The 12,086-nt window shown below is 40.7% G+C and overlaps 1 protein-coding gene and 1 pseudogene across 10 annotated transcripts in view; one reads left to right on the top strand and one right to left on the bottom strand.

The window, feature by feature from the left end:
• The window catches only part of hdac4 (histone deacetylase 4), a 330,518-nt gene that overhangs the window by 237,802 nt on the left and 80,630 nt on the right, over nt 1-12,086 (top strand). For 9 of the 10 annotated variants that reach the window (XM_078403501.1, XM_078403498.1, XM_078403502.1 and 6 more), the window contains 2 exons: nt 14-209; nt 5,320-5,558. In XM_078403501.1, the coding sequence (XP_078259627.1) occupies nt 14-209; nt 5,320-5,558 (435 nt within the window). The remainder of the gene's footprint in view (nt 1-13; nt 210-5,319; nt 5,559-12,086) is intronic. The other variant, XM_078403497.1, reaches the window with a different exon arrangement.
• LOC144596118 (T-complex protein 1 subunit epsilon pseudogene) lies at nt 3,742-4,996 on the bottom strand (annotated as a pseudogene).

Genomic DNA, 12,086 nt, shown 5'->3' on the forward strand with positions numbered 1-12,086 from the left:
TCTTTGCACTCAGGGAGCTGCTGGACAGGCAGAATGCGATAGAGTGAGCATGCAAGGACTCCCATTGAACACTCCATTTATTACTGGTGCTCATTTGCCGCACTACATTGCCACAGCGTTGGATAAAGATGGCTCTGGTGGACATGCACCCCTTTTGCAGCATATGGTCTTGTTAGACCAGTCTACACCGCAGAGTCCATTAGTAACTGGTAAGTAACTTCATAAAGCGGTTTTGCAATATTGGTGTAATTTTTGTCTCGCCTAACGCACCATTGGAATGTCATTGTTTTCTTGAAAACAGTGGAAATGAAGAGTATGAAAAGTGTCTGCCGCTTGTATTTTAAGAAGAAAGGAGGCTCAATTTTTAATGTTTTTAAATTAAACACCACACAGATTGGGGTGAAAAAAATTAGTCTTGTGCAGAATGGAACTATGGAATACAGATACCTGTGAGGGACCCATCTATGAAGAAGGGGGGAAACCATGAACACTAAAAACTGAGGACATCTTGGATGTACTTGTATGGAGAAACTCATCTTGAGAGCAGATGTGGCAGAGATGGAGGAATTGAGAGAAGGGGATAGCATCTGTTCAAGAGGCAGGGTGGGAAGAACCATTGTCCAGATAACTGTGAGATTTGGTAAGTTTGTAGTAGACGTCAGTTGATAGTCTGCCTCCTGTGATTGAGATAGAAAGATCAAGAGAGGGGAGAGAGTTGTAAGAGATAGTCCAGGTGAAATTGAGGGGAGTAGAAGTTAGTGGTGAACTTCAGAAAGTCCTTGAGTTCTGCATGGGTGCAAGAAGTAGCCCGGATTCAGTCGTCGATGTAGCAGAGAAAGAGTTGGGGGAATAGGGCCAATGTACGGCTAGAACAAGGACTGTTTGACGTAACCACCAAAAAGGCAGGCATAGCTGGGGCCGATGCAAGTGCCCATGGCTACACCTTTAACTTGGAGAAAGTGAGAGGAGTCAAAAGAGGTTTATACTTTGTTAAATAAAAAGAGAACCAATACTTGTCCCACTGGATTTCTTAGATATTGGCCATGATCATGCAATCCAACTTGTTGCACACATTCATCCCCTCTGCAATCATTCTGTGAGCAGAGCTGGGTGCAAGTGATGACCAGGCATCTCGAGTAAGTGTCCTCTGGCCCTGCTACGCATACCACCCCAATGGCCCTTGACAGTTCATGCTGTCAAAGCCTGTTTCACTGTTTTACATATCACAGAATTCAGTCATTATTTTAAACAGTTAAAATTGATTATAAATAATTAAAATAACTAAAATTATTTAAATAATAAAAGTGCAAGTTAAAAAATGTATGTTCATTAATTAAAAAAATTAACTAATTGGAACGTAAAGAAAAAAAACAAGGGTTGCATTTTAAATAATGTTGATTCCACATGAATGAATGGGTTGCACTAGAGGCATTTGCTATAATTGTCAGAAAGCTGCAGGTTAGGTGTGAAGTACATTCCCCTCTTTGGCTCAATAAGTTATGAAACATCCTGTTCTGCAATAATTACAGGAATAGAACATCCAGCCCCAGTATGTTCCATAGTTCTGCATTGTGGTGCAGCACAGCGTGCAAGTCTGGAATAACCTGTTGTGCACTGTAGCTAGCTGGCGGTCAACATGATCCACAATTGAAAGGATCTTGCAATTCCTAAGATGGTTTGCCATCAGGTTTGTGATCTAAACATGTAAGACTCCCTCGTGCTTTTCTTGTGTGTTAGAGGTACTGGTAGAGCGTAGTTAAAAACCACGCTGTCCCAATTTTTTTAATTAATTGCATCCTGGTGGTTTCACCATCAACCATTTAAATTGTTTCTTTCATTTTTATCTATTTTCTATTAATTTGAGGCTTTTCCTCCACTTTCCAAAAATACTTTTGGTGGATTACTGTTACAGTTCGAACTTATTTTTCTGTATAGATCAGAACAGATGTGAGCTGAAATTTTCCGCTAATTCCCATGATTAAAATAATCTTTATTCATCAGAGGTATTTTTGTAATTTCTTTGGATTTGTTTGCAATTGTCCAAAGGTGCAGGTATTCAGGACAACTTAATGGCAATAAAAGTCTAGTATTTCAAAGTGTGCAGACAGTAAATGTGATGATACATGTATTCATCAATCATGTGATCCTTTACCCTTGCATTTGTTGAAGAGAGTTCATGGAACAAAATTTATTCATGATTTTTGAGATTGGATGTATAGTGTTTTGAAGTATAGTTCAGTGCAAATCTTTGCTGAAGAACTAGTCCTTTTCACTGCTCTTTACTTTTCTGAATAGTGTGCATGACAAAATGACTGTCCCACTCATACTAAGAATTGTAACTATATTTGAGAAACTAACTGTTCATCCCTTCTGCTGAAATTTTAGGCAGACTTATTGAGGTTGTTTGGGGCTGATGGGTGTGATAGCCATTTTTGTGGAGAATTTTGCACACTAAATTAATAATTTTGCTGCTTATGTAAATTTTACAGTAACAGTCAAAATCCACCCATATAATTGTTATTTATGTTAGCACCATATTTCTGTAGGCACAAATGAATGGAAGATTTAAAGTGATCAGCTACTACACCTTGATTTCATAAAGAGTAACTATCATGATGGTTTCCTTCAAGACCAAATTAAAATTGGCTTACTGAAGTCCAAAAAACGCATAGTTTGGGTTTGTTATACACAAAGTGCTTTAAGGCAAACTCAAATTGTCCTTACTTCCAGAAAGGACACTGATCAAGCTTAAACTAATATAAATCCTACTGTTAATTAAGAGAAATGGGGTCTTGAGAATTTCTAAACTTCGCTATAGCAAAATGAATTCATAATTTTAAAATCATATGCACTAATATAAGCTGATATTAAAGATAAAATTGATTAACTTCATTGCTTGAAATGGTGATAAGAGTACTAAACGCATCATTGTATTGTATTGTATTGTAAAGTTTGCTGTGCCTTTTCTGAATTTGAGAGGATATTGTCAATTGACCTTCTTGATGTTAATCTTGTGATGCTGGTTAAAATTAAGAAGGCACTGAAAGCCTGAGCAGATTCTTAGTGAATGGTACAATTTGATGCTATATAATGGGCACTTTTGGAGGAAAAATATTAGTGGGAGAAAATTGGAAAGTATGGGAAGAGATTTTCTGAAGGATTTCTATTCGACGTTTGTGACTCAAAATAGCTTGATGAACTGTCTAGGTTCATTTCTTTAGCAACAATTGAAAGTGTTGCAAAAGTTGTATAATTCACTATTGTATGATTCAGCTGTCATTTATTTTAACATAGTGCACAACCATTTACAAACCTCTTTGGGGCCATTCTTAAGAATTACATTTTAATTAATTTGTATCTAACCGAACAATTTTAGTTGTGTTAAAGACACAAGTGACATAGTTCCCACTGTCTTAAACTGCCTCATCACTTCACTCATCACTCTCCCTCGGTTCCATATATTCCTGCTTCAGCAATCTGCTTGGAGCCAGCCCTCTGCTCACCGCCACCTTGCCATTGCTTCGCTCGTCCCCTTTCTATTCAACACTCTGTCCCTTCTCCACGCTGCTCACAACATCAGAACAGCTGACCAATCCCAAAGTTATCCCCTGCCTGGTCCCTGTCAGATCCTCGCCTGGATCAGACATGAGTCTTCTGACCTTTCCGACTCATAGTTACACGTGATACACGATGTTAGTTACCATGACATCCCTCCCTTATCAAACAAAGAGGATATCCACATCACCACATTGTAAACTGAATATTCCAACACCATTTAGGATATGGCATTCGGTACATCAATAACGCATCATTTTCACATGTCAATACATCTTCTAGACCCTGTGTCTCTTGGGTAGTTATCTCTGACGTTTTGATCTGACCACTACCTTTGATGAAGATAATCACTGCCACTTGAGTTCTGGCACTCTTCAATCACAAGCATCCTGTCCTTAGTAGTTCCAAAATATATTTCTCTTATAATACCAGCACTGCTGAGCTTTTCTGGTGTAAGTTTTGAAAATCGAGGAACAATGCTCCCCCCAGTGGCAATAGCTATAAGCTCAATTTCAGGCCCACCAACCCAATGTATAGCCGGAAGCTTATTCTGGAGGAACAAATGGTTTGCTTGACCATCAAACCCCCACTGGCAAATAGCTAGATTGGCATTGGCATTTTTTACCTGATTGATCATTTCTGAAAATGTATCCTTTTCATATTTTTGCAAGGCCTTGTAATCTTCCACAGAGGTCGCATCAAGCTTATGCTTGGTTTTTGGTGTTGGTAGTTCAAATGGACACGTCAAAATTGCAAGCTTTGCATCTTTTACCACCTTTGCCATTTGTGGATGGCTAAATTTTTTGTCCACCACAACTCCTTTAATTAACTGTGTGTTCTCAAGTTTTCCACCAACTTTATCTTCCACCGTCAACTTAAAATCTGCATTCTTGTGCTCCATATCAGCAACAGATAGGGCAGCATTCACAGCTATTTCTGCCATTTGTCTCTGGCAACGATTAATAACTTTAAAGCTAAGTGCAGTCATAGCTGTTTGAATCAGGGGTTCTGTTATTTGGATCAACAGGAAAGGTGTCACTGATCTTGTCCAGTTGTTCAATGCGAGCAGCCAATTTGTAATCATCAGCTACAAGAATAGGATGAATACCACGATCAAATAATTGTTCAGCTTGTTCCAACAGGGCACCAACAAGAACTGCCACACCTGTGGTACCGTCGCCAATTTCATCAAGCTCCACCATCAATTTAGCAACTTGATGCTCCAGATCCATCATACTTAAAATGATAGCACCATCATTGGTGACCGTCACTTCTCCATCCTTGTCCACCATCATTTTGTCAAGCCCTTTTGGTCCAGGGGATGTTCTCAGTGTATTTGACACTGCTTTTGCTGCCATAATAAGAGACTTCAGCCGGGTCTTGCTTTCCCGGTGAAGGGCCGACCATATTAATTGAAAGCGAGCATCCCGATAGCAGACATGTTGGCGGTGGGTGGGTCGGCCCTTCGGTTGGATTTAAGTACGACGTCAGTTACCGTGACAGTCCCAACTTCATTTGGAAAAGCAGGCAGACACCAGGGTGCTAACAGAGATATGATATGTTAATCATTTTGGGGAGCAGTTAGTCTGGAGAGTTTTATCATATGTTTTTGTTCTTTGACATTGTTTTCCACTGAAATAAGAATACTCATTCAAAATGTATAAATTTGAAAATGGCTGGCTATAATAGCCTCCTGTTGCCACAATTAATCAAAAGCCATTTTTCTTTCCTTTTTCCTTCTGCTGTTTCTACATTATATCTTAGACTGGTATCTTTCAGGACTGGGAGCGTTGCCTATTCATCCACAATCGCTTGTTGGCCCAGACAGAGTTTCACCTTCTATACACAAGCTTAGACAGCACCGTCCATTGGGGAGGACACAATCTGCACCACTGCCACAGAATACTCAGGCCCTGCAACAGTTGGTCATACAGCAGCAACATCAACAGTTCCTGGAGAAACATAAGCAACAGTTCCAGCAACAACAGATTCACATTAACAAGGTTAGTATCGAGGCAGCAACTGCATTAAGTAAACCTGAGGCTCTGTGCATTTTTAATATTGCATCCTTTTTTGCACGGACTTGGTGGGCCGAAAAGGCCTGTTTCCGGCTGTATATATATGATGATGATGATATGAAAATGAATTTCTCCTCATAGCAGCAACTAAAGTACAAGTATCGAAAAACAGTAGTTCCGAACCTGAAGCGCACAACACTCTGGATATGCGGTGGGATCATCAAGAGTTATGAAATAGCCTCATCAAACAACTATAATATTTATGTAATTCAATAAGAAAGTTTTCTTTTTAATGGAAATAAACAAAAGTATATTTGTCATGCTAGTTATACAAGCCATTACAGTCCGTGCATCATTCGCAATCCTCATGGTGCCCTCAGGTATCTTTCATGCGGGGGCTGGGGGGTGTTAATTTTTCGACTGGACCATTCAGGGTTTTATTCAGAAAGGTTGGGAACCACGGATGAAAGCTTATTAGAGTTAAATTTGTTAATGTTGTCAGATTCAGTGTAAATAAACACTAGCCCAATCTATTTAATTCTTGATATGATTGTGGAACTGTCAATTGACACAATTGAGCATGTTCTTGTGCTTTCTAGTACCTTCTAATTCAACTCAACAGAACCCGGAGATAGAATCTTAGCCATTACCTCACCATAACTAGTTGTCATACAAGTATAAGTGCTGTTTTTTATGTTTCTTGGCATTACACTGCATTCCCCAGAAAGTAGAAGGAAACCCATGTAGATTAAATTGCAAAAAACAATACTAAAGTGAGTCCAGATGAGCAGGAGTTAGTGTATAATTTATTCACAAAATGCTGGAGTAACTCAGCAGGTCAGGCAGCATCTCGGGAGAGAAGGAATGGGTGACGTTTCGGGTCGAGACCCTTCTTCGATATTGGGGGATTTACAAATAATCCTTGAGTATATTGATCTAATGATATACATTTGGCTATGTTCCAAGAGGATTGCAGAATTATTCAAGAGATTTCAATTTTCAGATTCCTGGTAAAAAAGGACTTAAGGTGATTTAGGGTTTTTTTTGTTTTGAAGGCATTTGGAGTTGAGTAATAGAAGTTCAGAGCAAATAAGTAAGGAAATAGAGTAGAGTAAGTAAGTTGAGTGTAAAATGCTTTGGATGAATCTCATCTGTCTTTTTATGTGTTAAAAGACCCATATGATGTTAACCCTGGTCTATCTGTTGCACCCCTTGTTGATATCTGACCTTGTAAGTGCAAGCAATAGGGTTATGATGGGACTGGTCAATATTGACATCTGCCAATATTGACATTTTGATATTGGGGGATTTGATATTGGCCAAATATTGACATTTGCCAAATGCTTCCTCTGTCTGTTTACAGCTTCTTTCTTGCTGCTACTATGAGGAAAAGAAGAATGTAAAATGTATTGTATATAACATGTATTCAAGGAAAGTATTGTAGGAAAATAACTGCAGATGCTGGTACAAATTGAAGGTGTCACAAAATGCTGGAGTAACTCAGCAGGTCAGGCAGCATCTCAGGAGAGAAGAAAGTATAACAAAGTTATACTTTCAAGGAAAGTATAACTGGTGCTTTCAGCAAGCAATTGACGTGCCCAATTGTGGTGGAGAGCCATTGTTATAGACCACAGCAGTCGCGTGATGAAAACACACCACTGTACTTTTGGGTTGGAAGTTCCAGGATTTAGTCCTTGTGTTGATAGTGCATTTAATGCTATTTTTAAATACTTTTTGAATAATATTTTCTTAAATTTCCAAGCAGTCTAAGAGTTAATTTTAGTTTTAATTTTTTGCTGGATCTATAAGAGTATTTCAACCTTAAACGTAGCATGCCAGAGGATTTTTTCTCTCCTCTGCAAACATTTCTGTGCCTTCTTAAATAACTGCTTCTGCAACATGCAGTTTGTCCAGAAACATTGAAATGGTAATATAGAAATCCCTACCTGGATCGTAGTTCTCAGAATAAGAGGCATAGTATCGGCTATTTTTCCATTGAATTTCAGGGGAGATAATTCTGTTGACATCCATGTTTTTGATCTATGTCCTGACATTTTATTTACTAATGCTTTGTGATCTGTGCATCTGAGGCAAGGCCAGCTTTTATTGGGATAGAGGGATGTGAACAGTAGAAATAGTAAGACGACCACAGTGGGGGAGGGGGGTGTGGAGGAATGCAGGGGTTACATGAAATCAGAGAAATCAACGTCCATATCGTTGGGTTGTAAGCTGCCCAAACAAAATATGAGGTGCTGCTCCTCCAATTTGCGTGTGGGCTCACTGGAACAGTGGAGGAGGCCTAGGACAGAAAGGTCAGTATGGGAATGGGAAGGGGAGTTAAAATGGTTAGCAGCCGAGGGATTGCGTCGGCCAGGGCGGTCTAAGTGTTCAGCAAAACCATCTGCGCTTGATCTTGCCCACACCGAGAACAACGGACACAGTTGATGAGGTTGGAGACGGTGCAAGTGAACCTCTGTCTCACCTAAAAGGACTGTCAGGGTCCTTGGATGGAGTCGAGGGGGGAGGTATAAGGGCAAGTGTTGCATCTCCTGCAGTTGCAAAGGAAAGATCCTGGGGAGGGGGTGGTATGGGATGAATGAACCAGGGAGTTGCGGGGGGGGAACGGTCTCTGCGGAAAGCAGAAAGGGGTGGAGATGTAAAGATGTGACTAGTGGTGGGATCCCGTTGGAGATGGCGAAAATGTCAGAAGATGATTTGTTGTATGTGATGGCTGATGGCATGAAAGATGAAGAGAAAATGACTGGTCAGTGATTATGTTGGCTGCTTTTCAGTGGCAGTATGAAGTAAAGGTGAAGTTGATGGGGTGTGGGGGGGATGCTGGTTATTTATTCAGTTTTCTAAAATGCTAGATGTGACATTTCTGCTCCATCACCTAGGTTTAGGTTTATTATTGTTACGTGTACCAAGGTACTTTAAAAAGCATCTTTGCACTGCTATCCAATCAAAACAGTTAATGCTTTGCATAGATACAATTAAACCAAACTCAAGTACAATAGATAGAGCAAAAGAAAAGATACAGAGTGCAAAATATAGTTCACAGCGTTGCAATGCATCAGTTTCAGAGAGCCAAAGTTAATGTCCGCAGTGGGGTAAAGGTGCTAGATTTACAGGTAGAAAAGAGATTTGAAAGATTAGAGCGGCTGTATCGGATGATATTTGATCCTCCTCTGGGACCAGCACACAAAGACTTGCCAGGCTCCTACGCCATGTTGCTCTCTAGGCTCCCTATCAATCTAATCTCCCTTTATGATGTTAGCTAAAGAATTAATGAGAATTAGCCCTTAAATCAGCTTGAATTTAATAGGAAAGGGTTAATACCTGGAGCTGTTGAGACCACCAGTGCTTCATCCTACATGGGTGGAGTGGGGTGGAGGGGTGATGCACATTTGTGGATAGAGCGTTAAACCCAACCACTTTGAGGGTCATCATGCTGAAGAGCCTGTATCTGAGTTATATGGCTGTGTGATTCTATGAGAAACTAGACCAAGTGGACCCGTTGGGCCCATTCCTCGTAGAGGGGGAACAGGGAAGGGGAGAGGGTGTCGTCACTGAGTGAGCCCTGGACTCAAAGCCTCTCCTATATTGGTGTAGCACCCTCAACCCCCCCACTCAATCTCCCCTATACCCCCCTCCTCCACCCACTGACCCACTCCCCTAGCCCTGCGTCCATCCCCATTCCCCCCTCCCTGCCCCTATTCCCCCCTCCCCCTCTCCTGACCCCCACCTCCCCTCTCCCCCACTCTCCCCTCCTCCCCACCCTCTCCTGTCCCCCACCCCCACTGTTTCCCCCACCCCCACTGCCAACTCCCCCCACCCCCTCCTCCCCCCCACCCCCACTCTCCCCGACCCCCACCCCTACTCTCCCCCACCCCCACTCCCCCCCACCCCCACTCTCCCCCCCCTACCCCCACTCTCCCCTCCCCTCCACCCAGTCGGCCGCCACGCTCACTCCCCTCCGTGGAGCCGTTGACTGCGAGAGGCACTTACCAGTGCCCGTGCGTTCAACGCTGACTGCTGACGTGCGAGTGTCTGCCGGGGCGGGGCCGGGCGAGAGGAGAGGCGAGGGGCGAGGGGAGGTGAGAGGGGAGGGAAGAGGGGAGAGGGAACGACTGAGGGCGGGTGGGCGGGCGGTGACGCTGCCAGCGGCCATCTTGTTTTGGCGAGTGAGGAGCAAATGAAGTTGAACGTGGAGCATTGTGACGTCATACGCTGAGGAGTTTCAGGAAATGGGTGAGAAAGTGAATTTTTAAACTTTAAAATGTCTGTAGCTTTAAAAATGTAGCTTCAATTTGAATGAGAGTTGTTAGAGATTATGCCCAGGATAATGGTGAGTAACGTGGTGCAAAACGTGTGGCGCTATGGTGTACCGTTTTAGCTGTGCAAAGCACCAGATTTATGGTGTGCACAAACACACACACACGGCCAGAGAGTTTTAGTAATATACTAGACCAAGTGTGTGGTCTAGACCAAGTAATATACTAGACCCGTTGGGCCCGTTCCTCGTAGTGTTTCCATTGTCACCTGGAGAAATCGCGTTTTTTCTTTAAAATAAATTGTCCCTTAAAAAAAAAAAAAAAGAATCTCAATGGGGGGGAAGAGAAAAACCTAAATATGTGGTAAAATAATTGAATTCCACAAATCCTGTGTGCTTCATTCCTTCTATTATCTTTCTTTTATTTCTATTTGCTCTCTATTCTAAGCTTCTAATAATTTAAAAGCCCCCTTCTTCGGTCTCCTGGTGATAACTCTTCATTTTTAGAAACAAATAAATCATGTTTTCTTTATCTGCACATTAATAAAGGGGACTCAAATAAATTAACAATGCTTATGCCATTGATACAACAATGTGCTAAACGCATATTATTTCCACAGGGTTACTGACAACATTCATATGACTAAACACATGCAAAATACTGTCTAGATTTTTTTTTTTAATTGTATAATCTATGACAAGCTATTCAAGTTTTTAACCTATCACTGGAGTGACTTCCAGTATTTGCCCTTAGGATCAGGATATGTTCACAAGAGTTCAGTGTGAAGGACATCAGTAAATACTAAATGCATGCTGCAGTAAGGTCCTAAGAGTTCCTCTCAGACATTAAACGTCTTCAAAATGGGTGACACTAGGCATACTATCATTCCTTCACAGTTTTGTTAATTGTTAGATGTGCATCATGGAAAACAGAACCAGAAACTTGTGAATGCTGTAGCTTCAGGAGTCACATTAAATATATTTTATAAGCACATTCTCGAAAAGGAGTTTTACTTTGACCTTTTGAAACAAATGAAATACATGATAAGACAGTACCTGTTTTTTTTTTGTTCTTCTAATAGCAAAAGGAAATGTAATTTCATGGCCAGTGATTCTCACTGCCCAACCAACATACATTTTCCTTTTATGATCTATCTTGCAAACCAAGATTTCTATCTTATCTGAGCACTCATGGCAATCCCATTTCCGCTACTAATGCGTTGTGTATTGTCCAGCCTTGTTTTTTGGAATACAGACACATGGATATTTAAACCTGGTCTTCTCTGAAGAGCTAAGAGAACTCAGGTTCAGGAAATTAAACTATTATTTATGAGAAAAGAGATAACACATAAGTCGTAGGGTCATAATGCATCCCCTTACGCCCTCACAATCTGTTGTTAATATTGAACCATAAGGCAGGGCTCTACAAGAAAGTTCAACTTGCCGTTTCCTACTAATTTCCTTTTCATCATTTATCTTAGCAAAAATAAAATGTAGTTTCAACATAATTATACTCTGAGTATCCCAACACATTTGACCCGTCACAATCGAAGAGTTAACCAGTCCATCTATCCTCCCCTTGTCTTTAGTTTCTAGTGGCCCTAACCAGAGGAAAGTATCACCCAGTGGGGAATATGTTGAAAAAATGTTCCACCCTGGAATCAAGTAATGCATCATGAAACTAAAATAAAATGCAATAGACATGTATTTTAATTTGAAAACAGTGTAGTTGGATTTATTTGATGGACTGAGTGTCTTTCACATTCCAATTGACATTCTAAAATGCAAACAGCATTTATTTCAGTTAGTTTCAACTTTTTTTATTCTTCAGCAATTTAAAATCTAACCTTTGGATTCCTGTATAGAAATGAATAATTCAAGTGTATGCTCCGCCTTTCATTCCCGATGCGTAGGTATCTGGAGCATTTAGTTAAGTTGACTCAGAAAACAGATTGATACATGAAAAGTTAGGTGTATGAAGAGGGGACTCAAATAAAGGGGACTCAATAAAGAAGACTCAATAAAGGGGACTCAAATAAAGTGGACTCAAATAAAGATGACCAATTGTTTATTGAATTGGAGTTTAAACTGGTATTAAAGATAGTGTTCCACATGCTGATAACATTCAGTTCAATCTAATCACCAGTTTGTTCAGATTCACCTAATGCATCTGAATTGACAAGAGTTCCTGTCCAACTATAAACTTTGGATGAGCATAAACTCCTCCAATTAAACAATGG

Source organism: Rhinoraja longicauda, chromosome 8 (genome assembly GCF_053455715.1).
Source record: "Rhinoraja longicauda isolate Sanriku21f chromosome 8, sRhiLon1.1, whole genome shotgun sequence".
Taxonomy (NCBI): Eukaryota; Metazoa; Chordata; class Chondrichthyes; order Rajiformes; family Arhynchobatidae; genus Rhinoraja; species Rhinoraja longicauda.